At 33.4% G+C, this 25,349-nt stretch overlaps 1 protein-coding gene across 3 annotated transcripts; it reads left to right on the top strand.

Moving 5' to 3' along the window:
* Window positions 1-25,349, top strand: LOC114885913 (NKG2-A/NKG2-B type II integral membrane protein-like). 3 transcript variants are annotated; one of them, XM_029206315.1, is made up of 9 exons: window positions 1-762; window positions 1,154-1,252; window positions 1,736-1,789; window positions 2,316-2,467; window positions 4,376-4,476; window positions 4,797-4,913; window positions 21,515-21,630; window positions 22,559-22,665; window positions 25,140-25,155. In XM_029206315.1, the coding sequence occupies exons 1-7, from the start codon at window positions 576-578 to the stop codon at window positions 21,525-21,527; spliced, it is 723 nt and encodes a 240-aa protein (XP_029062148.1). In that variant the 5' UTR covers window positions 1-575; the 3' UTR covers window positions 21,528-21,630; window positions 22,559-22,665; window positions 25,140-25,155. The 3 variants fall into 3 exon arrangements, with proteins under 3 accessions (XP_029062148.1, XP_029062147.1, XP_029062146.1); XM_029206314.1 differs by lacking the exon at window positions 22,559-22,665 and having other exon boundaries at window positions 25,140-25,349; XM_029206313.1 differs by lacking the exons at window positions 21,515-21,630; window positions 22,559-22,665; window positions 25,140-25,155 and adding an exon at window positions 10,804-11,313.

The raw sequence follows: 25,349 nt of genomic DNA, 5'->3' as shown, positions 1-25,349 counted from the left end.
CCTCAATTTTTAATGTCTTCTCAGAGCTCCTCAACCATTCAAAATAACAACCATTTGGTAACACTTTTAATAAGTAAATGTAAGTCACCAAATAATGTAATTTAGTGTAGGAGATTGTTGTACATGCCAACATTACTCTTTCCCCATCTTTAAAATACTCTATCTTTAACCATTACTGGATTTCAAAATTATCATAAATATAGGTGAATCTCTCTTTTCTAATAAAACATTTTAATTTTAATACAAGCATTATAATGGTGTTAAAATATTTCTGTGGAATCTGACTAGGACATTATTCGTCATGAACTTCTTTATTCCTCCCTAATTTATTGCTTTTCATTGTTTCAACCAAAAATATATTGTCAAATGTAGAATTACTTAAAAAAAAGTATTCTACCATGAGACACTTGTTTAAAACTCTAAGGAATTTAGAACCAGGCCTTAAGATTGTTCTACTGCGAAGTGAGCACTAGACTCTACCCCGCCCATTTTACTGTACTAGGGATCTCATCTTACATATACCATTCATTCCTAAGTACACTTAGAGCACTGTCTGACATAATTCAGCTGCAGAGATGAATAACCAAGGAGTAACCTATGCAGAACTGAAGGTAGCCAAGAACTCAAAGAGGCAGCAAATAAAACCTAAGGGCACTAAAAGTTCCATTTCAATAACTGAGCAGGAAATAACCTATGCAGAATTAAATCTTCAAAATGCTTCTCAGAACCTTCGAGGGAATGACAAGAACTACCACTGCAAAGGTAAAACATTTAATAGTCACATGATGGAGCTGTTCTAGGATATGCAGTTGGAGTACAGAGGTTGGAGAAAGAGTAGGGGATAGTTTCACATATTTTTCATTTTGAGGAACAGAACTTAAAGTTGGATATGGTATTCTAATGTGAAATTGGAGGACTACTTTTATTCTGGCATTGCTGTAATTTGTAGTCTTTGATCAACAACTCATGAAGCGTTATGTATGCTGAAATTGCAATGGTATATTCTGAGAGAAAGATTATAGTGGTAGAAATGGGCTTGGGGTCCAAGTTTATATATATAACTCCCTGTTTATGTGGGTTCTCTTGTTTGTAAACTTTCTAAACAACTGTCACCATCACTCTTTTCTCAGTGTTTCCTTTCCTTTCCCTGCAGATTTACCATCACCTCCAGAGAAGCTCATTGCTGGGGTTCTGGGAATCATCTGCCTTGTTTTGATGTCCAGTGTGGTAACAATGGTAGTTTTTACTCCCTGTAAGTAGATTTTTGAAAAATTGTAAGGGAACTTTACACTTTAATGATGGTCAGTGCCTCTAAACACTTCATAATATTATGGAATGGGCATCTCATTAAAATGTATGCACTTAGACTAAATGTGGAACGGTGATTCTGAATTTGTCAAAAGTATACAACACAATAATTACAGAGAGTATGTATATGTATATTCTGATTTCATAACTCAAAAGCATGCTCTAGGAGATTGAAAGATCTTATTGAGAAATACAAATTAATTCTTGAGATTGGTTAAAACAAATACTATAAGAGATGGTGATCTGTTCCTTTACACTTTTGAAATATTTTTTCAACCAAATCTTCATTACTTAATTTTTCTTGGTAAAATCAATTTTATTCCAGATTATTCTAATCCTAAGCAATAAACCAAATTTCAACTCAGAAACTACAATCATTATGATTTATTTAGATCAATATTAACTTTTATAATGATTAATTTTGTAGCTACTGCAATACAGGAGCAGAATAACTCCTCTCCGATAAAAAGGCTCCAGAAAGGTACATAATGATTTTCAAAGTTCTGATATAAATACAGTTTGTATTTTGTCTCTATCTTAGGCTAGTGAAAATAAGAAGAGATTTTGGGGTTGAACATAAATTACAAAATCGGGCAACAAATATTCATAAATAATGATTATAGGAGAGTGTTTCTCCCTATGCAACAATACGATCACCATACCCACTGTTGCCACTGGCTCAAATTTCCTCCCTCTGTAATATGATAAGAGACAAATAATTTTGCTATTCTAAAACAGAGGTTTCATTTTTTGATTTTCAGGACATGTAAAGAGTGGCTATTTCTGTGTGTTTGCTTTATATGGAGACATAAATTGCGGGGTGAAAGATTAACACTTCTGTGAATGTATGAGTGTGGTTTGTTTTATATGCACCAGTCTTGAGGGTGCATAGATGTGTTTTATATATATACACACATATATATTTATACCTATGCATATATGTAAGTTAGTTTTCATTTTTTTTAATTCAAATTGTTTTTAGATAATAATTCACAGTCTTTCTTCAGAATGTCATTCTGGTCATTGTCCAAAAGAGTGGTTTACATATTCCAACAATTGCTATTATATTCATTTTGAAAAAAAAACATGGAATGAGAGTGTGACGGCCTGTGCTACTAAGAACTCTACTCTGCTTTATATAGATAATGAAGAAGAAATGGTAAGATACTAAATGTTGCAAACACTTTGTTAAAGGCTTGATTCAGTCAATATTATATTTGCTAGGATTCACTTGTGGCTTTGTACATATTTGCAGTTTAAGGCCTATTAATGTTCCATTAAACAACAGAATACAACTTTATGATATTCTATTTATATTTTTATACCATTAATACACGTTTGATAATTTCCAGTTCTTGCTTTTCATAAAAAAAATGTTTCTACAAATGCTATTATTTTCTAAAATAAGCTGTGCTATTTAATTTTACAGTATATAAAGGAAAATAAACATATCATGATTTTGCATATTGATCACAAAATATATAGAACCATGTAATTGCATATCAGATCATGGAATAGAAGCTTCCACTTCACAGCAGCCCCACTCCTCTGTATTCTCTCATCACTTCTCCACCCTCCTTGTATACCCACTGTCCTGACTTTTGATATTATAGAATCTCTTTGCTTGGTTGTTTGTTTGTTTGTTTGTTTGTTTTGTGGTACGCGGGCCTCTCACTGTTGTGGCCTCTCCCGTTGCGGAGCACAGGCTCCGGACGCTCAGGCTCAGCGGCCATGGCTCACGGGCCCAGCCGCTCCGCGGCATGTGGGATCTTCCCGGACCGGGGCACGAACCCGTGTCCCCTGCATCGGCAGGCGGACTCTCAACCACTGCGCCACCAGGGAAGCCCCTCTTTGCTTGTTTTTGAACTTCATATACATGGAATCATAGAGTATGCATTTTTCTTCCTGTCTCCTCTCACCCCCATATGCTATTTTTGCAGTTCATCCATATTATTGCATTTATGTGTAGTTTGTAAATTTCCACTGCTTATTATGTAAATATAACATTTAAAATCCAATCTATCCAGTGTCTCTGGGTACAGATGGAGTCTTATGCCCTCAGATATAAAGAGGCTTCCTGGGTTCAGTACTTTTAGTCATGGGATCCCCTTTGCTGGTCCCACCTCCACCCCTACCCCCCAACTCTGGTATCTCTCGGTGAGGGGGAGGAGAAGCACTTACTCTGGCTGCTTCTTGTTAGCAGGTGTCCTGCTGGATCACCTTGTAAGGCTCACCTTGTGTTGCCCACAGGATTCCCCTCAACACCAAGGAGGAATGGCTAGGCTGGGTGTTGGGAAGCAGCAGGCCTAGGTCACTTTCTTCGGTTGGGTGGCGGATATAGGATGCCCCTAATAGTTGTTCCTTAACCCCAGGGTCGCAAACCATTTCACCTTTCTCTTTCCACCTTTCAGAGTTCTCCTTGACTTGTGTCTTTCATTAGTTCCATTGTTTACAGTTGTACTTAGCAGGGCGCAGCTGAGAGAAATGAGTCTCTGACTCCTTGTCTGGTCCCTTGGATTCCAGCAACACAGAAACAGAGTGATTGGGGGTTGATCTAGTCAAAGAACGGTGTGAGCCCCAGGAAACCAAATCTTTGGCTTTCGTGTCACTAATTTTCTCAATTTCATTCCCTTAATTTCCTTCTAAAACCGAAACTCTGAGAAACATAGAGGAGAAATCCATTGATATAGTCACAGTATCCTGAGAAATGGATGTCACAGAATCTAAAGTATTATTTAAAGCCTTGCTATGTTAGTTTTGACAACATGGGTAACAATTGAATTACGTGAATCAGAATTTTCCTTATTAACCTAAGAAAAACAGTGAAACTGCTAAGCATAACTGTTTGAGTTAATTTTACATCAAAAGTACAGACCTTGGTTAATGTATTTGGCAATATTAAAACTTTCAACTTTAATATATTTTTAGTGTTAGATGAGACTCTTAACACTCTCATTTTGTTCAGAAAACTAAGGATCCTATGAAAGAACACACTACTTGCCTTTGAAAAATTAATAAAAATCTTTCATAACGACTATTTAAGTGAAAATTCTTTATTTTTGGCTAGAAATTCCTGATGTCCCTATCAATTGTGTCATGGATTTCAGTCTTTCGTAAAGGCCGTGATCATCCATGGAAGTGGCTAAATGGTTCAACTTACAAACTACAGTAAGTTTTTAAAAATAATACTGTATAGAGGAGGAAAAGATTAAAATAAAAATTTTAAGAATAATATTAAAACATTTGTTTTAGTTGAATTATAGAAATATGAAGGAAGATGTTGAAAGTTAATAAAATGTTGATATAATTATTAAAGAATGGGCTACTCAGTAGCCCATTTCCCTAATAACAAGCTCTTACTAAAATTATATTAAAATATCATTACCCATTTTCAAAATATCTTTTATTACAGTGACATGGAAAATGCTATTGTTTCATGAGTTGTCCTCATATGCTATAACAGAATTGTGCATTTTTTTCCATTACAGTATAACAGACTCATCACCTGATAAACGTAACTGTGCTCTGTTATATTCAGATGGCATTAAAGCAGACAGTTGTGAGCTTCCACATACATATAATTGCAAGGATCAGCTTGAGAAAACGTGAGTTTGGATGCTGTTGAGTAACTTTAACTTTTATGAAATGGAAATAATATTATGATTGTATAAATTTTAAAGTGAATTATATTGAAATATAATATGCACACCAAAAAGTATAGATATCGTTACTTTTGTGTCTGGCTTTTTTTACTCTACATTATTTTCATGGCCTTCAACCTTTGTAAAAGATCGCATGTTGTGTGAGTCCATTTATATGAAATATCAAGAAGAGGGAAACCTATTCTAGAGGCAGAGAGTGGATTGTTGGTTACCATCATCTTAAGGTTTTTTTCATCATAAGTTTCTCATGTGAAAACAATTCCATAATATTCTCATTTTTCAAACAAATTTTATAATCAATTGACGTTACATTTGTATTATTTTTCCATCAGTTGGAATGATAAACGTTTTCTCTGTATAATGATTATGAAGTAAATTACCTTTATTTCTTTCATATGTTAAACCAGTCTTGCATTTTGAAGTAAAATCACAATGATCATGTGTTGTCCTTTTTTAAAAAATCAATGCATATATTATATCTAGGTCAAGCTAAAGTTTTTCTTTATCTGTGTTCCCAAAGAAATTTGATTGAGTTTTCATTTACGTTATGTACTTGACAAGTTGTTACCAAGGCTATTATTAGGAAGTATTTCCTTTTCTTTTACCTGGACCTTTGTGAAAGAGTACTGCTACGTTTTCAAGTGTTATTATTCACTACCAATGCCATCTGAGCTTCTAGAACTTTTTTGTGGGAAGGTTTATATAACGAACTCAATTTCTTTACAATATGTGTTAGGTTTACTCAGGTTTCTATTTTTTGTGATGCATTTTGGTAATTTTCAATTTAGGATTTTTCTATTTTTTATAGATACTAAAATGTTTTCATAATATTGCTTTTTCATCTGTAAAAACCACATGGTATCCCCATATTTATTATAGACATAAAAGACTTCTTTCTTCTCAAATTTTTTTTTTTTTTGGCCACACCACATGGCTTGTGGGCTCTTAGTTCCCTGACCAAGGAATGAACCCGGGGCCTCGGCAGTGAGAGCGCAGTGTCTTAACCACTGAACCATCAGGGATTCCCTCTCCTCGCCTTTCTTTCAGCAGTCTTTTATCAATTTTATTAAATGTTTTCAATGAGAATACATTTGGCCTTGTTCCTCTCTATTGTAATTTTGTTCTTTGTCTTGATTTTGTACTATTTATTGTTTTCTTCCTTCTACTTCATTTGGTTTTAATTTCACCTAAATTTAGCTTTTCCATTTTTAGTTTCTTGTGATGCATGCTTGGATTTCTGCTTTGTTTTGTTTTATTTAGTTTGTAAGGTAAGCATTTAAGGCAATTAATACTTCAGAAGACAGACATTTGGTTTTATATTTTCCTTGTAATTCTTATAAAAATTTTGAACGTTCATTGTGGTCATTTCTATGGCCCATCTGTTACTTAGACATTTATTACTGAATTTAACACCATATAAGGATTTTCAAATTTTTGGTTATTGACTTCTGCATATAGTAAAGAGCATTCTATTTGGTTAGAGAACTTTCTGTGAAGCTAGAAATATTCCACATCTTTGTTAAAAGTGGCTGGCATGAAAGAGGAACCAATACTAAAATATTATTTTTTTAACTAATTAAAATTAAATTTGAATACCCACATTTCAAGTGCCCACTTGCCAAACTTGGCTAGCAGCTACTGCAGTGACACCACTTCTATATTTTTATATGAATATGCTTGGAAATATGATTTATAGTGTATTTTTTGAAAATTTCTATGTAAAAAAAATATGAATAGTCCATACTAGTATATAGTATGTGTTCTACATATATGTAGAACTAATTGATTAGTTATCTAGTTTAAATCTTTCTTTAGCCTTACTGATATCTGCTTGTTTGTAAGCAGTGAGAGAGAATTGTTTAAATCTCTGTTTGTAATAGTTCACTTTTTTCAAACTTATGTTGAACTTGTATTGTTAAGTACATAAAGATTTTTTTAAAAACATTGCTAATAGTTTAGATACTCTATCTATCATTATGAAACATGCTTCATCATTTCCAATATGGCTCTTGCCTTCTATTATAACAGTATACTAACTATAGCAATTTTCTACTGGCTTGTGTTGCATGGTATATTTTTCATCTTTTTACTTTCCTCTTTCTTTAGGCTTTTGTTAAAGGAGTTTCTCATTAAGATAGTGAACAGTTATTTTAAATATAAATATTCTTAGAATTTAAATTGGAAGTTACTCTATATTTAACATAATTTTAAAATTATTATAAGATATATTTACATATATTATTTATATATAAGTATGTATAGTATGTATATATAATTAATTAAGTATAATATAGTTATCCTTAATCAGAGATGAATGCTACCATTTCTTTGAACTCCACTTCTTTTGTTGTTTTCTTTTTATCTTCACAATAGCTATTTTAACTCTCCTCTGTTGTCAGTTTAATGTTTTAAATATTATGTTATTAGTGCCCCACATTTTACAGCATAAATTCTTAACTCATTAAAGTCTAACAAATTAGTACCTTTACCCTTTCTCGAAAAGTGAAAAGACATAACTACCTTCTACCTTTATTTACTGCTTATGCCATATTTGCTCCCTTGAATTCGAATACAAATATATATTTTAAAATTTGAAACTTTATTGTTAATATTTTGTTGACTCGATATCCATTAAATATATCCACATAATTCTTACAACTCTTCTTTCCCTTCTGCATGTCCAGGTTTTCACCTAGAATAAGTGTTTCTTTTTTTATATATACATCTTTATTGGAGTATAATTGCTTCACAGTGCTGTGTTAGTTTTGTTGTACAACAAAACAAATCAGCCATATGCATACATATATCTCCATATCCCCTCCCTCTAGAGCCTCCCTCCCACCCTCCCTATCCCACCCCTCTAGGTGGTTGCAAAACACGGAGCTGATGTTCCTGTGTTATGCAGCTATTTCCCACTAGCTATTTTACATTTGGTAGTGTATATATGTCAATACTTCTCTCACTTTGCCCCGGCTTCCCCTCCCAACCCTGTGTCCTCAAGTCCATTCTCTATGTCTGTGTCTTTATTCCTGGCCTGCTGCTAGGTTCATCGGTACCATTTTTTTTTAAATTCCATACATATGTGTTAGCATATGGTATTTGTTTTTCTCTTTCTGACAGTTCATTCTGTATGACAGACTCTAGGTCCATCCACCACATACAAATAACTCAATTTCGTTTCTTTTTAGGGCTGAGTAATATTCCATTGTATATGTATGCAACATCTTCTTTATCCATTCATCTGTCAATGGACACGTAGGTTGCTTCCATGTCCTGGCTATTGTAAATAGTGCTGCAATGAACATTGTATGCACAATGTATATTTGCATTGTTATATCTTCTTGATGAATAACTCTTTTATCATTATATGCAATGACTTTCTTTAGCTCTTGTTACCATTTTTGTTTAAATTCTATTTTGTTTTTTATAAGTATCACTACCCCTTCTTTATTTTGGTTTCCAATTCTGTGGAATATCGTTTTTCATCCCTTCACTTTTAGCCTAAGTGAATCCTCAAAGCTGAAGTGAGCCCCTATACGTATATATGTAGTTGGGTCTCAGTTTTCTTATCCATCCAGTCACTCTATGCCTTTTGGTTGGAGAATTCAATCCATTTACATTTAAGGTAATTATTAACAGGCAGGCACTTAAGCCATTTTATTGTTTTCTGGATGTTTTGTAGTTTCCTTGTTCTTTTCTCTTTCTCTTGCTGCATTTGTTTGTGAATTGATAATTTCCCATAGTGGTATGTGTTGATTCTCTTCTCTTTATTTTTTGTGAATCTATCATAGGTTTTCACTTTGTCGTTGCCATCAGGCTTAAATAATACATGCTATAGATATAACAATCTATTTTATGCTGATAACAACTTCAGTTGCAAACCAAACCTTACCTTTTTACTCAGTCTTTTTATGTTTTTCATATCACAGTTTACCTTTTTTTATATTGTGTGTTTAAAAACAAATTATTTTTGCTATAGTTATTTCTAATATTCTTTTCCTTTAACCTTTATACTATTTCAGTATTAGAGTATTCTGGATTTGACCTTGACCAATGTCCTGTATATTTTCTATGTTCTCATGTTACTAATTAGCATCCTTTCATTTCAGGTTAAAGAACCCCTTTCAGCATTTCTCATAAGACAGATCTAGTGATGATGAATTCCCTCAGCTTTTGTTTGTTTTTTTGAGAAGATCTTTATCTTTCAATTCTGAAGGACAAATTTGCCAGGTTGAATATTCTTGCTTGGCAGTTTTTTTCCCCGGCACTATCCCACTCTCTCTTGGTTTGTAAGGTTTTGCTTAGAAATCTCATAGCCCTCTAGGAGTTCCCCTGTAAGTTACTATCTTCTTTTTCTCTGGCTGGATTTAAGACTATCTCTTTGTCCTTGATTTTTTTTTACAGTTTTATTATAATGTGTCTTGGAGAGAATCTCTTTAAGTTGATTTTGATTGGTGACTCAGGAGCTTCATAAATGTGGCTATCAAAATCTCTCAGCAGACTTGGGAAGTTCTCAACCATTATTTTTTCAAAATAACTTTCCACCCCCTTGTCCCTCTCTCCTCCTGGAACTCCAGTAGTCTGCAAGTTGGTTCTTTTGATGATATGCCATATATCATATAGGCTTTATTCACTTTTTTAGTTGGTCTTTCTTTGTTCTCCTCTGACTGGATAATGTCAAAGGTCTTGTCTTCTAGTTTACAGATTCTTTCTTCTGCTTGATCCATTTGGTGTTGATGCTTCCATTATATTTTCGTTTCATCTATTGTATTCTTCAATTCTGTTTAGTTCTTTTTACGATTTGTATCACTTTGCTAACCTTATCATTTTTCATATATTGTTTTCCTTACAGTGTTGAATTATTTTTCTTTTTTTCTTGTGGCTCGTTGAGCTTCCCTGAAACAGCTATTTTGAATTCTTTATTGGTTAATTCATAGATTTCTATGTCTTTGGGGTTGGTTGCTGGAAAATTACTGTGATCCTTTGGTGGTGACATTTTTCATGCTTCTTGAAGTTTTGTATTGCTGTCTTTGTATTTGAAGTAGTAGCCACCTTCTCCCATTTACTCGCTGACCTCAGGAGAGAATTACCTTCCATCAAAACTGCTAGTGATTCTGAGGCTTTCTAGGACCTTTTATGGATGCACCTGCTCCACACTTTGTGCTCCCTCTTGTGGCAAAAGTTTTAAGTTTGTATACCTTATCTTAATTTTGCAGTGAACCAGGCTGGGTGCTGAAAGCCTTTCTTTTGTTTTCACAAAATGATGTTAAAGTTCATGTTTGTGGTCTCTTGTTGGCCTTCAGATTCAGACTAGGTTTCTGCACATGCTCACTAGCCATCTGCCAAAGCTCACTGTCTATGCTACAGTAGGGAGTGCCCACAGGGAGGCAACTACAGGGTGTGGGTGTTTTGAGGTGAGGTGAGCTTATTACTGAGGGTGCCTGTGGGCCAGCTGGGAGGATCCAAGTGGCTCATAGGCAGGTTTCCTGATGGAGTCAGTGACACAGTTAGTAGGATCTGCATCCTTTTAATGCCCTTTTAGAGTCCTATTTGCTGCTATCTTAGACTCTTCTCAGCCCCCCAGTTATACATATGATTCAGTACCCTGGGTGAGGCATGAGAGAAATCAGCCTCTTTGGCAGCATCCCATATAGCTGAGAAGGCTGGGTGCTCACTCACACTCTCTTACTTTTCCTAGTGGAAAAAATCATGGGCCAAGAAGGTCTCTCTTGGCCCTAAAACTGTGTTTCCATGGAGGAAGGGTAATGTAGGTAAAGTCAGGTTGCTCCTCTTATCTTCTCTAATGCATCCAATCTCATATTCTTTGCTCCAGTGGTGTGGTGGAACTTCTTCTCTGGAAGCCTGGACCTCCACAAGGTTTCTTTTGTCTGTGAGTGATTGTCTAAGACATTGTTTTCCAGAGGTTCCCTGAAAGAGGGAGGAACTGGAGCTGGTTCACAGGCAACTGCAGGGTCCACAGATGGGACTGAGTTCTGTATCACTCAATTTCAAATCATATAAAGTGGAAAACACCAAGAATAGTCAAGACAATGTGGGTGAAGAGCATGAAGAATATATTTTGTCATTAGTCTGAGGAACCGAACCAAATTCTGGAAAAAAAAAAAGTCTATGAATATATTGAACAATAAATATGTGGTTGCAGAGGTAATATTACAGATCCTAAGAAAAGAATAGATTATTCAATAAAGGTGATGGAAAAAATCATTAAGAAAAGAATAGATTATTCAATAAAGGTGATGGAAAAAATCATTTCCCTGTGGAAAAGTATTGAATATCAGAGATCTAATTATGAAAGAAGTCCTCACAAGTTTAACAGAAAATATAGTTGCAAACTTCAAAACCTTTGGTGAAGCATACACTTCTCAATCAAATTTCCAAAAATCCAAATCATAAATGCAAATGATGCTATAAAGTAATAATTAAATAAGTAAATTTATTATTATCTGGACAGTAAAATATATTATTAAGATTGGAAAGATACACCCAGACTAGCACAAATTATACAATCAGTGAGTGGTTTGCTGGATCGGGCTCATAGCTAATCAAAAGAGATTATTGTTAAAATTTCAGGAATTTTGAAAACAAGCTATTAAACACAATCATTACTAAAATTCAATTATATAAATATAAATATTGTAAATCATACTAACAATAAAAGTAATAAATACTCAAAACTCATTTTTAGTTATTTTGCTAAATTTACTATACTTATGAAGTTATGTGCATCTATCATATCTGGTTGTTGAAATACTGTACAATGTTGTACTACTATAAATCTCTTCCCTTCTCAATCCTGCATTCAGTGGTATCAGGTTAGTAGCTTTAAATTTGATTATGGTCAGAGTACTTACACAAATAAAATTGGCAAACTCTACCAATGAGATCTTCCCCACCACCATAGAGTGGGTTATTAAACATTTACTAATTTACGCTGGGTGCACTTAACAATAGATTTCTATCTAGAATATACAAAGAACTTATGTAAGTCCATAAAAAGGCAACCAATTCAACATAAAATATGTGAAAAGACAATTCACAGAGAATTAGACCTGAATATTCCTTAACGATACTATTATAAAAGTTAAATATAAGTAATTATCATGGAAAGGCAAACCAAGACATCCTAACAAAATTTTGTAATCACGATATTAGAAATATGAAAAGATTGTAGATTCCAAATCATGGATATGGTGTAAAAAAATGGAAGTTTTCATGTACTTCTGCTTGGGGTGAAAGTAATAACAAGTTTTGAAAAGCAATTTGTCAGTATTTGTGAAGTTTTGAATATACTTATACTAGTACCCCAAAACTGATAAGTACATAGTCTAGAAGAAACACTCCTGTAAATATGGTTAAGGAAAGATATTGAAGAACATTCAAGGCAGAAGTTTGAGTGATAATAAAAAGGAAAAAAAGGAAGAATCTGAATATCCTTAGAAAAGAAAATAGGTGAAAATATTGTCCTATATTCATAGAATAGACTATATTTTATGAAGAAAGTGAATAAAATAGCACAATATTGAGTATATCAATATTAAGGGATGTCAAAAATATAAATTTGAGCCAATATAAATAATTCTAAAAATACACATTATACATTGTTTTTGTCCTTTTTAAAAATACATGCAAGACATAGCCGTATGTATTAGATATAAATAAATAGGTAATAGGGATCCTCTAAAGGGAAAAGAGGGAATTAAATTATGAATGAGCAGATAAAAATTTTACATCTATTCATAATTTATTTCCTAAGCTTGATAGTGGGTACATTAGTGTTTGTCATATTATTCTTTAAGCAAAAATTATTATCAATAAGGCAATTTAGAAATGTTTCAGAATATTTGTATAAACTTAGAGCAACAGAAGACTTTGTAGGCAACCCAGTACACCCCCTAATCAATAAATAAAAGACTAGAAATATTTATCTACGTAACATAACAATTATGTCAAATAAATAAAGGAAAATATATAAAACTCGTAACTAATGTTTGATGAGCACTTATTATGTACCATACATTATTTTATGTGCTAAAGCTACATCAGTGAAGAAGACAAACTTCCTGTCCTTTCATAGTTTATATTCTGGTGAGGAAGAAATATAAAAAGCAAAATAAACAGGTTAGAATAAATGATACAAGTAAAAATAAGTTACATTAAGAAATAAAACATATTAATAGTGTGTTCAGGAAAAGAAACTCTAGAAGATAATATTTGACAGAATTTAAACGAAATAATGAACTTATCTGGGCAAATAAAATTCTTATCTGTCTGAGCAGAAAGACCAAAGAAATAAATGGTGTTGGTGAGGAACAATAAAAAGAACAATGAGTCTAAAGAGAGAGAAAGAAGATGAAGAATAGGTCAAGAGAGAAGAAAAGTTGATATGGACCTAGTGCTTGACCACTTCTGAGTATTAAAAAAAAGAAATGAGGTACACATTTTTGCAAGTACTTTTTAGATGGTTTTCATTCTTTTGACTGCATCACTCCACTGAGACTGAAAATGTGAGTCATTGCTCTTAAAGATACAAGCATATATGTCTTTAATAATCTAAAACAACATCTAATTACAAGGAAATATTTGGCTTTCTGGTTTGTAATCACATTGGGAACCACCACTCAAACCCTGTTTTAGTGTAATAATGATTATTCATATTAACCTTGAGAACACATCACTTTTGAAAATTTCTTTTTTAACTTGTCTTCTTGACATTTCTTATTAAGAGAAAATTCTGTAAACCACAGAGTATTTTTTAAACAAACTGTCTAACATTAAAGATATTTAGAAAGTAAAATTTCGTGTTTTGAATCATACAACTAAGGCCCATGAGGTCCATTTGTATTTTAAAATAGAAATGGGTTAAAAATCCCAACTGGCTTTACACCTTATTATGTCTATATATTAGGTCATCATCCCCTTCCTTAAACTGCTTACTCTAGTATCCTCTATATTAATGGTACCATCATTATTTCATTCAGTAAAAAATAAAAACGTATGCATCTTTCTTATCCTTTCCCTCTCCCCACTCTTTTTTTTTTTTTTTTTTTTTTCCGGGACGCGGGCCTCTCACTGCCATGGCCTCTCCAGTTGTGGAGCACAGGCTCCGGACGCACAGGCTCAGCGGCCATGGCCCACGGGCCCAGCCGCTCCGCAGCATGTGGGATCTTCCCGGACCTGGGCACGAACCCGTGTCCCCTGCATCGGCAGGCGGACTCTCAACCACTGCGCCACCAGGGGAGACCCCTCTCCCCACTCTTGTCTTCACCTACTGTCAGATCTAATGTCATCAACTATGTCAGTAACCTCCCAATTATTGTCGTCTTCACAATTCCTAACATCACAGTTTTGGATAAAAACACTATTTACTTCTACTGTCCCTAACTATTTTTCTTATTTGTTCTTTATCCCCATCTGTATCAAATCTATTGTCCTCTGAAGAGGTCAAATTGTCTACCCACAGTATGGAAATCTGACCTTGTCAATCCTTTCTTAAAACCCCTCAAAGGGCTTTTACTGACTATATGGTACTATTCAAGGTTAGATTATGAATCTTTCTTCTCACTCACACACACCCTCTTCTTGTCCTTCCAGACTGTTCCAGGTTCCATCCATCTCCAGATATTCATAACCCCACCTAATAAACCAACAGTACTGGAGTGTGTATAGCTCTCTTTATTCATTTTACTGTCTCTTTCTTCTGAGTCTTTGTCATTTCCATCTTCAATTCTTGGTATGTGTTAACCCCGTTCAACTTGATATCTAACATATTTTTTTAAAAAACACTCCCTCTAAATCACCTAATCCAGGACATCTTCCCTAACACCATTTCCTCATAGTTGATACTGGTAATCCATTGCAAAATTGTTATGTATAATCCTATCTTGTCTACTACCCAGTAATTGTGTCTACCATTGCAAATTACATATTAATTTAAAACCACATGCTTATGTTTATACCTTTAATAGATTGTGGACAATTCGATGATAGGGATTGTGCTATATACTTTATTAAACTATGTATATCCATTGCCAAACAATATGCTTGACACACAGAAATCCTTAACAGATACTAGCTCAAACAATAAACAGGAAACAGCCTTCATGAAAATACAGCAGTTTCCTATGTTTATTTATATATTCTGTTGTGCTTTGATGTTGTTAATTCTGTGTAAAATAATGGAGAAAAAAATTAATGCAGTATAAAAAGGCTCCAGGAGATGGGCTAACACCACAGAAGGAACATTGTAAGCTTTTAGTAGTTATTTTCAAACTCTCCAAGAGGATAATGTGAGAACTGTAGAGCTTAAACTGAATGCGTTTTTATTCTTGTGTACACAAATGAATCTACTGGGAACAAATGAAGAAGCAATAAATAAATTAGAATTTGACCAACTGCTATTAGGTGCATTAAAAAAAAAAGGTGACTTGGGAGACCTTGGTTCTACCTAGATCTTCAACTAATGAGCCTTTTTCTTTGGGAAAAGTGCTTTCTTATTCCTAACTCTATGTCTTTGGGCACCTGGGATAAGTACTGTCCAAATTTCATGATATTTACAAAATTCTACTATTCTTTGATATTTAAAGTACTGAAGTAAACACAAAATCCACTTGGATGCAAGATGCAGAAGTTGTAAATAGCATCTTTCTTTTTTTCCATGAATGTGGAGATTACTGCTGTGGCAGGAAATGTAAGGTCAAATGGCAAATAAACAAGCAATCAAACAAAGAAAAATAACTAGGATGCTAATAGAAATTTGAAGTCCTCTAATTTGTAAGTCATGCATGTGATTTACTTGAGAGCAATTTTGAAAAGAGTTACTATTTACAGGCTGTTTATTCTCAAATTCTAAGTTAATACCACAGGAGGAGAAAATTTTTCAGTTTCATTATATCATATAGATGGATATTAAACAAAAAATGAAGTTTTCTAGCATGGACTAAGTGAATATAATGAAAATATTTCTGTGAAAGAAATGACATCTCAGTAGAATTGTTTATTTTTAGAATTACAGAAGGTTTCAGCCGAGATGGGGCCAAGAAATTATTTATCCATTACAAGCTCAGGAAACTGTGTCAAGCAGTATCAGTTAGTTGCCAAGATGGTGATCTATTCTCTTTCCCTCCCTGCTGAAGTTCAAGATTTATGAATTATCTGCCTTGTGTTCATTCTACTACAATGTACTAGTTGGCATTATATGTTCCTTGCACAGTACGTAATACCCACTAAGTGTTCTGAATAAATATTTAGGTTCTGAATAAATATTTTTTCAAGTGTGTTTGCAGATTTTTCACTTTTTTATCACTCAGCATTTCACTTCTGCTTCAATATGCCCATGCATATCCAGACTCAGCTCTGTTTCTCCCTGTCCCATTTATTCACTTCATTGCTCATGTGAATTTTAGAATCTTTTTGTCATGTCTCTTATTAATCCAAACACATTTACAGAAAAGTCAAGACTACAAAAGTTTCCCTTGGTCATGGCCATACGTCATATGCTTGTGTTTCTAGGCAACTGTCCAGTAAACATCCCTGACCACATCTACTTTTAGAGTCGCAGCTTGAAGTCAGTATCCTGCCCAGAGGACTGTTTCTCACCACAAAATTGCATTGTGCCTCACTACCTTCTCCCCTTATGGTACACAGGAAGAGCTTAGTACAGGCTCAGTCATGTTAACCAGACTGTTATTTACTGGCCAAGAAGGCCTGTGGATTAGGCCGTGGTGGTTTTTCTCACTTAACAAATTTAGTTTCTGCATAGTTTGTGGAAGTGGTGGTAGTTAGATGACTTGAACCCAGGCTGTTTGCAAAGCATTGTAAATTTCTAGATCCAGTAGTTTTAAAAGGTCAGATAAATATGTCCTTATGCAACCTATACATGTACTTTTGTACTCAAATTACTCTTTCTGCATAAATTCATTTTGTTGGTTTTATTCCATTTATTAGAAGGTATGTTTTCTGAAAGCAATGTCATGTCTTTCTGCAATTTCACATGTCACTGAAACATCACTACTATTCAGCACATCCTCAATAAATGTTCCATGATGACAGATGCAAGGTGAATATATGCTTAGCATTGAGAAAGATTTTGGAATTTCTTTGTACATATTGTCTCTTTATACAAGTAAGTTTTTTAACTTCTCCCCTGCCTTTTAAGTTTTTTAACTCACCATCCTAATGCAGAATATACCTCTTTAAGAATCCTTAAAGAAGGATGTTAACTAGATGTTGTGGTGATCATTTTTCAATATATACAAATATCGAATCATTATGTCATATATTTAAAACTAATATAATGTTATATGCCAATCACACCTCAATTAATTAATTAAAAACACTTTGCCCCCCCCCCCCCGCACTTCAAAGAAAAAGAATCCTTTCCTCACTCCATCAATTTATGTAGCAGGGCTTTACATATGACACCATAGCTCTCTGTGCTCAGCTTTATCTATTTCCAGAAACTGTACTTGTAGGTATGTTTTGTGACTTTCCCACAGGACTCTAAGTTCTTATTTGAGCTAAATGAAATAGTAGAATATTCAGATGTTCTGTTTCTTCCCTATTGCTATCTCTTTTTCTCGGTCTTTTATTTAAGAGACACATAATATCAGTTAAATATAAAGCCACTAGGGCTTCCCTGGTGGCGCAGTGGTTGAGAGTCCGCCTGCCGATGTAGGGGACACGAGTTCGTCCCCCAGTCCGGGAAGATCCCACATGCCACGGAGCGGCTGGGCCCGTGAGCCATGGCCGCTGAGCCTGCGCGTCTGGAGCCTGTGCTTCGCAACGGGAGAGGCCACAACAGTGAGAGGCCCGCATACCGCAAAAAAAAAAAAAAAAAAAAAAAAAGCCACTAACATAAAAAATACCTCTTCAACTAAGTGTGATTTAGATTTCCCCATAAAAAGCCCACATTCATTTCCTTTTATAAACCAAATATTTTTTTTAAATGTGGTTGTAAATGTCAGCCTACATTTCATATATAGAGATCTAATTTTACTCTAAAATAGTCAATGGAAAATGTGGATTAGCTGAAAAGAATATTGGTCAAAGACTGTCAGAAGATAACATTATTGTTTTTTCCTTCAACTTGTTTCATATTCACTTATCTTGTTTATTCTTGAACTTGTTTCACACTTTCTTGTCCATTTTTCTATCGCCTACACTAAAATGTAAACTCCATGATGGCAAGAAGTTTTGCCTAGATTGTTTAACATTTTCAAGGCTTAGAAAAGCACCTAGCAAATAGTTGTCACTAAAAAACCTATGTTGAATAAAATTGTTTATTGTCCAAGTTGAAACTTATCAACAAATTTGCTTTCCTTATTTCCTTAGTATAGTTTTAAGAATTTTGACTTTGATATCTTACTTTTCCTTAGAATTTTATGATTTTTGTTATCTTACTTTATACTTTATCTCAATGTTTTGAGTAAATGAAAATAAATAAAATATATACTGAATCAATCTTATAAATTGATATCAACTCTCATATATTTACTTATTTTTTTAATGCACACGAGGGTTGTGATTTAAGTTCCTAATTCTTCTGCATATGATGTATATACAGTAGAGATTCAAGTGTGTGTTTTTATATTGGCATAAAAAATTTCACAGCAGTAATTATTTAATAGTATCTCATTTCCTACTTTATCTGCAATGCTACCTCATCTGTTTTTTCATCTATTCACATGGCTTTTCACTGTCTGTATCTTTTCTCTTTCAATTTATCGGATTTGTCTATGTTCTCATGTCACTTTGTTGTAATGAACATAGCTTTAGCAAAGGTCTTAAAAATTAGTAGGACAAGTACCTCACCATTTTTCCTTCTTCAATAGTGATACGTCTACTCTTGGATTTTGCATTAATGAACATAGGATAACCTGGGATATTAATTGGAATTGAATTGAATCTCTAAAATATTTTAGGATTAATTGACATCTTTATTAGATTCAGTGGTCCTATCAAAATTTAGTTGTTTCTGAAAATATTTCTATAAAATTATACAATAAGTTCAATATAGATCTTGTCTATTCCTGTTAGATTTACTCATAAGTACCTTACAGTGTTTCTGTTGTGGTTGTTAAGTTAATTAATTATTTCTGTTTATTATTGAACTTTAATAGTATTTGCAAATTAATGTTACATTCAGTTATACTAATATTATTTCTATTAACTGGTCATTAAATTATTTTTTTATGTTCTATGTGGATAAATATATCATCAGCAAAAAAATTTTTTAAGTCCTTTTCTTTTTATTTCCTATGGTGGTCTTAAATGTGCTGGAGAATCTCCTCAATGATATTGAAAAGAAGTGGTATTATTATCATTTTGTCTTAATGATTTTCTAAAAAGCTACGAATACCTCAAGGTTAAGAATGATGTTTATACAGATTCTGATATTTATGCTAAAGATTGTTTTTATCATGAAAAGCTTTTGAATTATAATAAATATGCATTCCATCTGGATATATTCATCTTCTATTTCTTTAATCTACTGTTTGGAGCAAATTTCATTTAACAATTTTTCTTCCAAAATAAAATTATTATTACAACGCTGAAATAAACTCAATTTGGTCATCTATAGACTAGACAGTTTTATGTACTGTTTGATTTGGTTTGGTACTGTTTTAGGATTTTGTGACAATTTTCACAGTAAGATTGACTTTTCCTTTTCCTGTTAACACATTCTCACCTAATTTGGACATCAACACAACTCTAGTCGTAGTGAAAAAAAATAGCAACAATTCCTTTCTCCCCTATAGTTTAGGAAAGTTTATATGTTTTAATTATTTCTTCCTTGAAAGTTTATTATTTCTCTCCTGTAAAAATATTTGGCTTGGGTTTCCCTGGTGGCGCGGTGGTTGAGGGTCCGCCTGCCGATGCAGGGGACGCGGTTTCGTGCCCCGGTCCGGGAGGATCCCACGTGCCGCGGAGCGGCTGGGTCCGTGAGCGTGCGCGACCAGAGCCTGTGCTCCGCAACGGGTGAGGCCACGGCAGTGAGGGGCCCGCGTACCGCAAAAAAAAAAAATAAATAAAAAATTTGACTTTTGTGTTATCCCTATAGGAAGATTTTAAATAATGTATTGATTTCATAAAAATTATTATAGCTTTATCAAACTTTGCAGAATTGACCTTTACCTATGTTAAATTATCTCACACATATTGTACATAGTAAATAGTTACAGTGTCTATGTAATTGTTCTATTGACTAAAAATTATTGCTTGATAATTCTCTTATTGACTGAATAGGTTGTGGATTTACTGGTTGAAGTTCTGTTTTCAGAAGCGCATGTTCAGTGAAAGTTCATTTGAATGACTCCTTCTTAAGCTGTTTCCCTTTAGAGTCGTTTTTTGGTTTTCTTTTTCAAATTGCCCCATCTAATTTATAATAATAATAAAGATAATGATTATTACTATTCTGTAGAATATAACATTATAAAGAAGCACCAATACTTATTTTTAAATAAACTTTTTATCTTAGAATAGTCTTAAATTTACAGAAAAAGTGCAAAAGTAGTACAGAGTGTTCCCATACACCCAGTGTCCAGTTTCTCTTATTATTAACAGCTTACATTAGCATGGTGCATTTTTCACAATGAATGAACTGATACTTGATATATTATTATTAATGAACATACTTTACTCGTATTTCTGTAGTTTTTACCTAATATCCATTTTCTCTTCCATTATGCCATCCAGGATACCATGCTACTTTTAGTCATTCAGTCTATTTAAACTCCTTTTGGCTGTCATCATTTCTTAATATAACAAAAATTATAAATAGCTAAAAATGAGAGCATTAAGACATTAGTTGATTATGTTACTATTCTGGTAAGGGATTTGGTGCTATTGTTCTGAGCAAAAAAGAGAGAGTAATATAATGAGTGGTGTACACAAGGAAGAAGGAGAAAAGAGCCCTATTTAGGAGCAGAGGTAGATCTGAGACACTCACATACATCATAAATGAAATAATATTGGCCATAAGTTGATAATTATTTAAATTAGGCATATGATGATTCATCATGGAATTTTTATCTTGTATACACTTATATTTTCATTATTAAAAGGTCATATAAATACACACATGCATATATACATATGTATGCATATACATGTACCTATGTAGTATATATATGAAAGCTATCTCTCTGTTGTTTCAGCTTATATGATACAGCATACTTAATTCCACTCAAACTTATAAAAGCCTATGCACAAAATGATTAAGAAGTTTAATTTTTTCTCTATTTTTTCCACAAAGTACTTATAACCATATTTTATTACAAATTTTTCACTTTTGAAAAAAATTCAGAAAGAGATTATGTGATCCCACCATTTGTTTCTTAAAACTCTGGTGACTTCTTATCACTGAATTCACCATTTTTAAGTCATAAAGTGATGTTAGGACCTAACATTTATTCCACCAAAAAGGGAAATTTTCTGTGTAGTAAGAGGCCAAAGCACTGTGGTTTGTGCTATGCTTTTTCAACAGAAAGATGAGATTAGAATAACACTTGTCATATCCTTTTCAGGGATCAGAATTGACTGGATATTGCTAGTATCAAATCTAAATCAGGAACTCAGGACGTGTCTAATTTTTTCAGGAGGCTCTTATCCACAAGAATCATGACCTTCCTTCTCTAATCAGGTGTGTGTCTGTGTGTGTTTGTATGTGTGTTTCTAACAACTATTGTTCAATAAATAAGAAACTCTTGAGGTTCTAACCTCAAGAAAGTTTCTAAAAATATATGTGCTATAAGGTAATTCTAATTGTTTCTTAAGTATTTGAATTGACTTACTGAAGGCAATGAATACTTGTTACTTCTGAGGTATATTCTGCTCCACTTTATTTAATGATAGGTAAGTAGGATATACTTATTGAAGAATCAGAAGTTATGATATTACTATAAGATGTGACACACAACCTTACTTTCAAAATGAAACAAATTATTTTCATTGTTTCCAACTATCATGGTCAAATGTAAAACAGTTTATATTTTAAAAAATCTAAGCACTATGCACATTTATTAAACACCTTTTATTTTTTCCTGAGAGCTCTGCTAGGCAATGTTAAGATGTTACTATATTAACAAATGTGAGATTAGTTTTGCTAATGATGACAACTTGTAAATGATGACAACGATATGGACAGAACTTTAATTAAAGTATACTAGAAAAACTCATTCAACAAAAATTCATATATCCTACCCAGACTTACCTTGCAAAGAAAGCAATACCACCAATAAAGTTACCACCAAATAAAATAAGACGACTGTAAATAAAAAACTGTGTGTGTTATCATTCACTATCAGTGATGAAAACCATCTTTAAGTATCTTAGTGTAGGTGAACTAAAAACAGCTATTACATTTTTTAACATTTTGTTTTTCATTTTATAGCAAGAGAAAATTTTAAAGTAATTTTACCTGGCTCTATATGAATTCTCATTTCCATTCTTTCCTTTTTCATGTCTGCATGGGTGAAATTTTTCTGTATTCTCACTTTTCTAATCTAAATATATCAACTCACCCCAAGGAGAGGAAACAGGAAAAAAATTCACATTTTTATTTTATTCAGTAATCCTTTGTAAAAAATGAAGAATTTGGATTCATCTGTGGGATAGATGGGCAGTCATAATTCTATGATGGGGTTGGTCCGAGATCCATGGGCCCATCACAGCATGGGTACGTACTTTCCACATAAATGTAGTTTGGTCTTTCTGTACAATTTTAAGATACCCAGAATTTGATACAAGCATATAAGTCATAGAAAAGTAATTTACTATGATTCACTTATGTTCATTTTATATTATGGTCATGTTATATTTTAAATCCTGGCTTCAAAAACTTGAAAGGTTTTTTCCTCCTTCATTTCAATAACTACTTAAAGGAATGTATCTCACAATTTGAGATAACAGCCTTAGTATTTGGAGTTAGAACTGGGTTTTAATCAAAATTTTACCAGTCTCTAGCTTTGAGATCTGGGACAATAACAGCCTCTATGGACTTACGTTTCCTTTTCTATTAAATAGAGATATAAGACATGCCATATTTACCTTAGTGGATTTCTATGATATTCAACTCAAGTGACATAAATTTGAAAGTGCTTTTTTAACTAAAAGTATTATAAATTACTCATAGGTGATAGGTTTATACTGAATAAGCAGTATGATTTTGGCCGCCTCTAAGATTTAATTTCTTCACCCATAAAATAATAATAAATATTTACCTAAATAATACATAAATAATAAATAAAATAATACCCACATTTTCCACATACTTAATAATGAAGTTTAAATTAAATTACATATTGTATGTATAAACTAAAAAAAGTTTTAGTTTAATTTTAGGTGTAAAAGGTAATTCATATTCACATTTCATTTATAAAAGGCTCTTACATATTCAGTAGTGATTATTTCAAAAAGAAAAAAAATTATTTTTCACTCGTGTTGTTCAGAGGCGAGATTCTTTACTTGTCTTTTTCCTAAAATTTTAGAACCTACTATTTTATTCTTTGTAAGTCCTTCACTATAAAGAACTTTACTACATGATTTACATTATTGATACAAGATGCATTTCATTTTCTTTTACTTTTTAAAATACCCACACCAGGTTTTGTTAATATTCTTTGTCTTCCTCCCTCCCTCCCTCTCCCCCTTTCTTTCTGTCTCTCTTTCTCCGTTTCTTTCTTTGTTTCTTTTCTTCTTCTTGCAATTTGTGAAATTATTAACTTAGTAAACGTGGCTCTGTGAATTAAACATGTCTAATGCCCTAGATCCCTGTCTTTTTCATGATAGTGTCTTTATTTTAATGTTATATTTCATTACACATTAAGAATTAACTTATTTTAGGGCTTCCCTGGTGGCGCAGTGGTTGAGAGTCTGCCTGCCGATGCAGGGGACACGGGTTCGTGCCCCGGTCCGCGAAGATACCACATGCCGCGGAGCGGCTGGGCCCGTGAGCCATGGCCGCTGAGCCTGCGCGTCCGGAGCCTGTGCTCCGCAATGGGAGAGGCCACAACAGTGAGAGGCCCGCATACCACAAAAACAAAACAAAACAACAACAAAAAATGCATTTAAAAACTTTTTAAAGAATCCTTCTTTTCCTGTTTTGACTTTTTAAATCTACTACATTATATCTGGAAACAGAAATGTGCCTTTTGAGTCCCTGCTGTATATTACCAATATTCTCCTTCATTTCACTGAAGATTTCTTAGAATGACTATGGTTAAGTTTTTGTTAAATCTGTGCCATTGTTTTTTGTATGAACTAGAAATTTTATTTTGCTGTATTTCTTTTAGAGGAGTTGTGCTCCTTAGGTGTCTCATTTTTGTCTGTGGCCCCATGTTATCTAGTAGTTTTAGCAACCCTGTTTGTGATTGTGTATCAATTTGGATTCTCTGTTCTATTATATCTTATAATAGATAGAAAACTTGGATGAGTTTAATGATTGAAAATACCCTGAAGAAGTCAAGTCCTTCTCACAGTTTTCAAAGCTCTGTGTTTTCTGGTTTTTTTCCTCCTCTAGGATTATATCAGACCATTTTCCCTTTCCAACTCTGGGATCCAGCCACCCTGCTCTTCATTCCACCTGCTGTTTGGTTGTTTCTTTTTCTCTGTGCAGTACTCTTATCTCCTGGATCCCTTTCCTCTTTTGTTAATAAAATTATTCATTCCTCAGCTCTCTCCATATCAGGAAGGTCTTCACTAAATTCTCAGTCTAGATCAAATTCTTTACTCTACTCTGATAACTATCTTTTCCCCCTTTTACAAGAACTGATTTTATTTATATTTTGTATTTATCAATGTGATTACTTTACTGTCTGTCCTCTCCTTTAGTTTGAAAGCTCCACGAAAGTAGACATAATTCTCTAATTTGTACAACAGTGGATCTCCAGCACTTGAAGCTCAGTGCCTGACCAATGGCAGGAAAAAAATTCTTGTTTTTGAATGAAGCAAACTCTATTTATTCCACTCCAGTGGAGACTATCCATTTTCACTCTGTGTACTTTTTGTGGCTAACAAAGTTTTAACATCTCCTGGCTCTCTATAACTACTTTTAAAGCATTATTTTCTAGCTTATCAAAAATGTAAATTTTTCTTTAAGATTCATTTTATCAGACAATTTTGTCTTACCCTGACCATTCATTCTTCTCACAGATGACCATAATGAGGCAAAGAAAGACTGGTGTCTTTTATAAAACTAAACAAAAGTATGAAACTAAAGCGACAAAATTTATTTTGAAAGTACTGGAAGACCTGAACATCTTAAAACTTGACTGATTTAATACCTCTGTCCCAGTAATGGAGGGGTTTCCTAAATACTTCTATCTCAATAATGTTCCTTCACATTCTTTATTTTCTTTGAAT

The sequence above is a fragment of the Monodon monoceros genome, unplaced genomic scaffold (assembly GCF_005190385.1).
Source record: "Monodon monoceros isolate NGI ecotype Baffin Bay Population unplaced genomic scaffold, NGI_Narwhal_1 Super_Scaffold_6, whole genome shotgun sequence".
NCBI lineage: Eukaryota > Metazoa > Chordata > Mammalia > Artiodactyla > Monodontidae > Monodon > Monodon monoceros.
The sequence above is the reverse complement of the archived record's forward strand: the minus strand, read 5'-3'. Positions and strand labels throughout refer to the sequence as shown.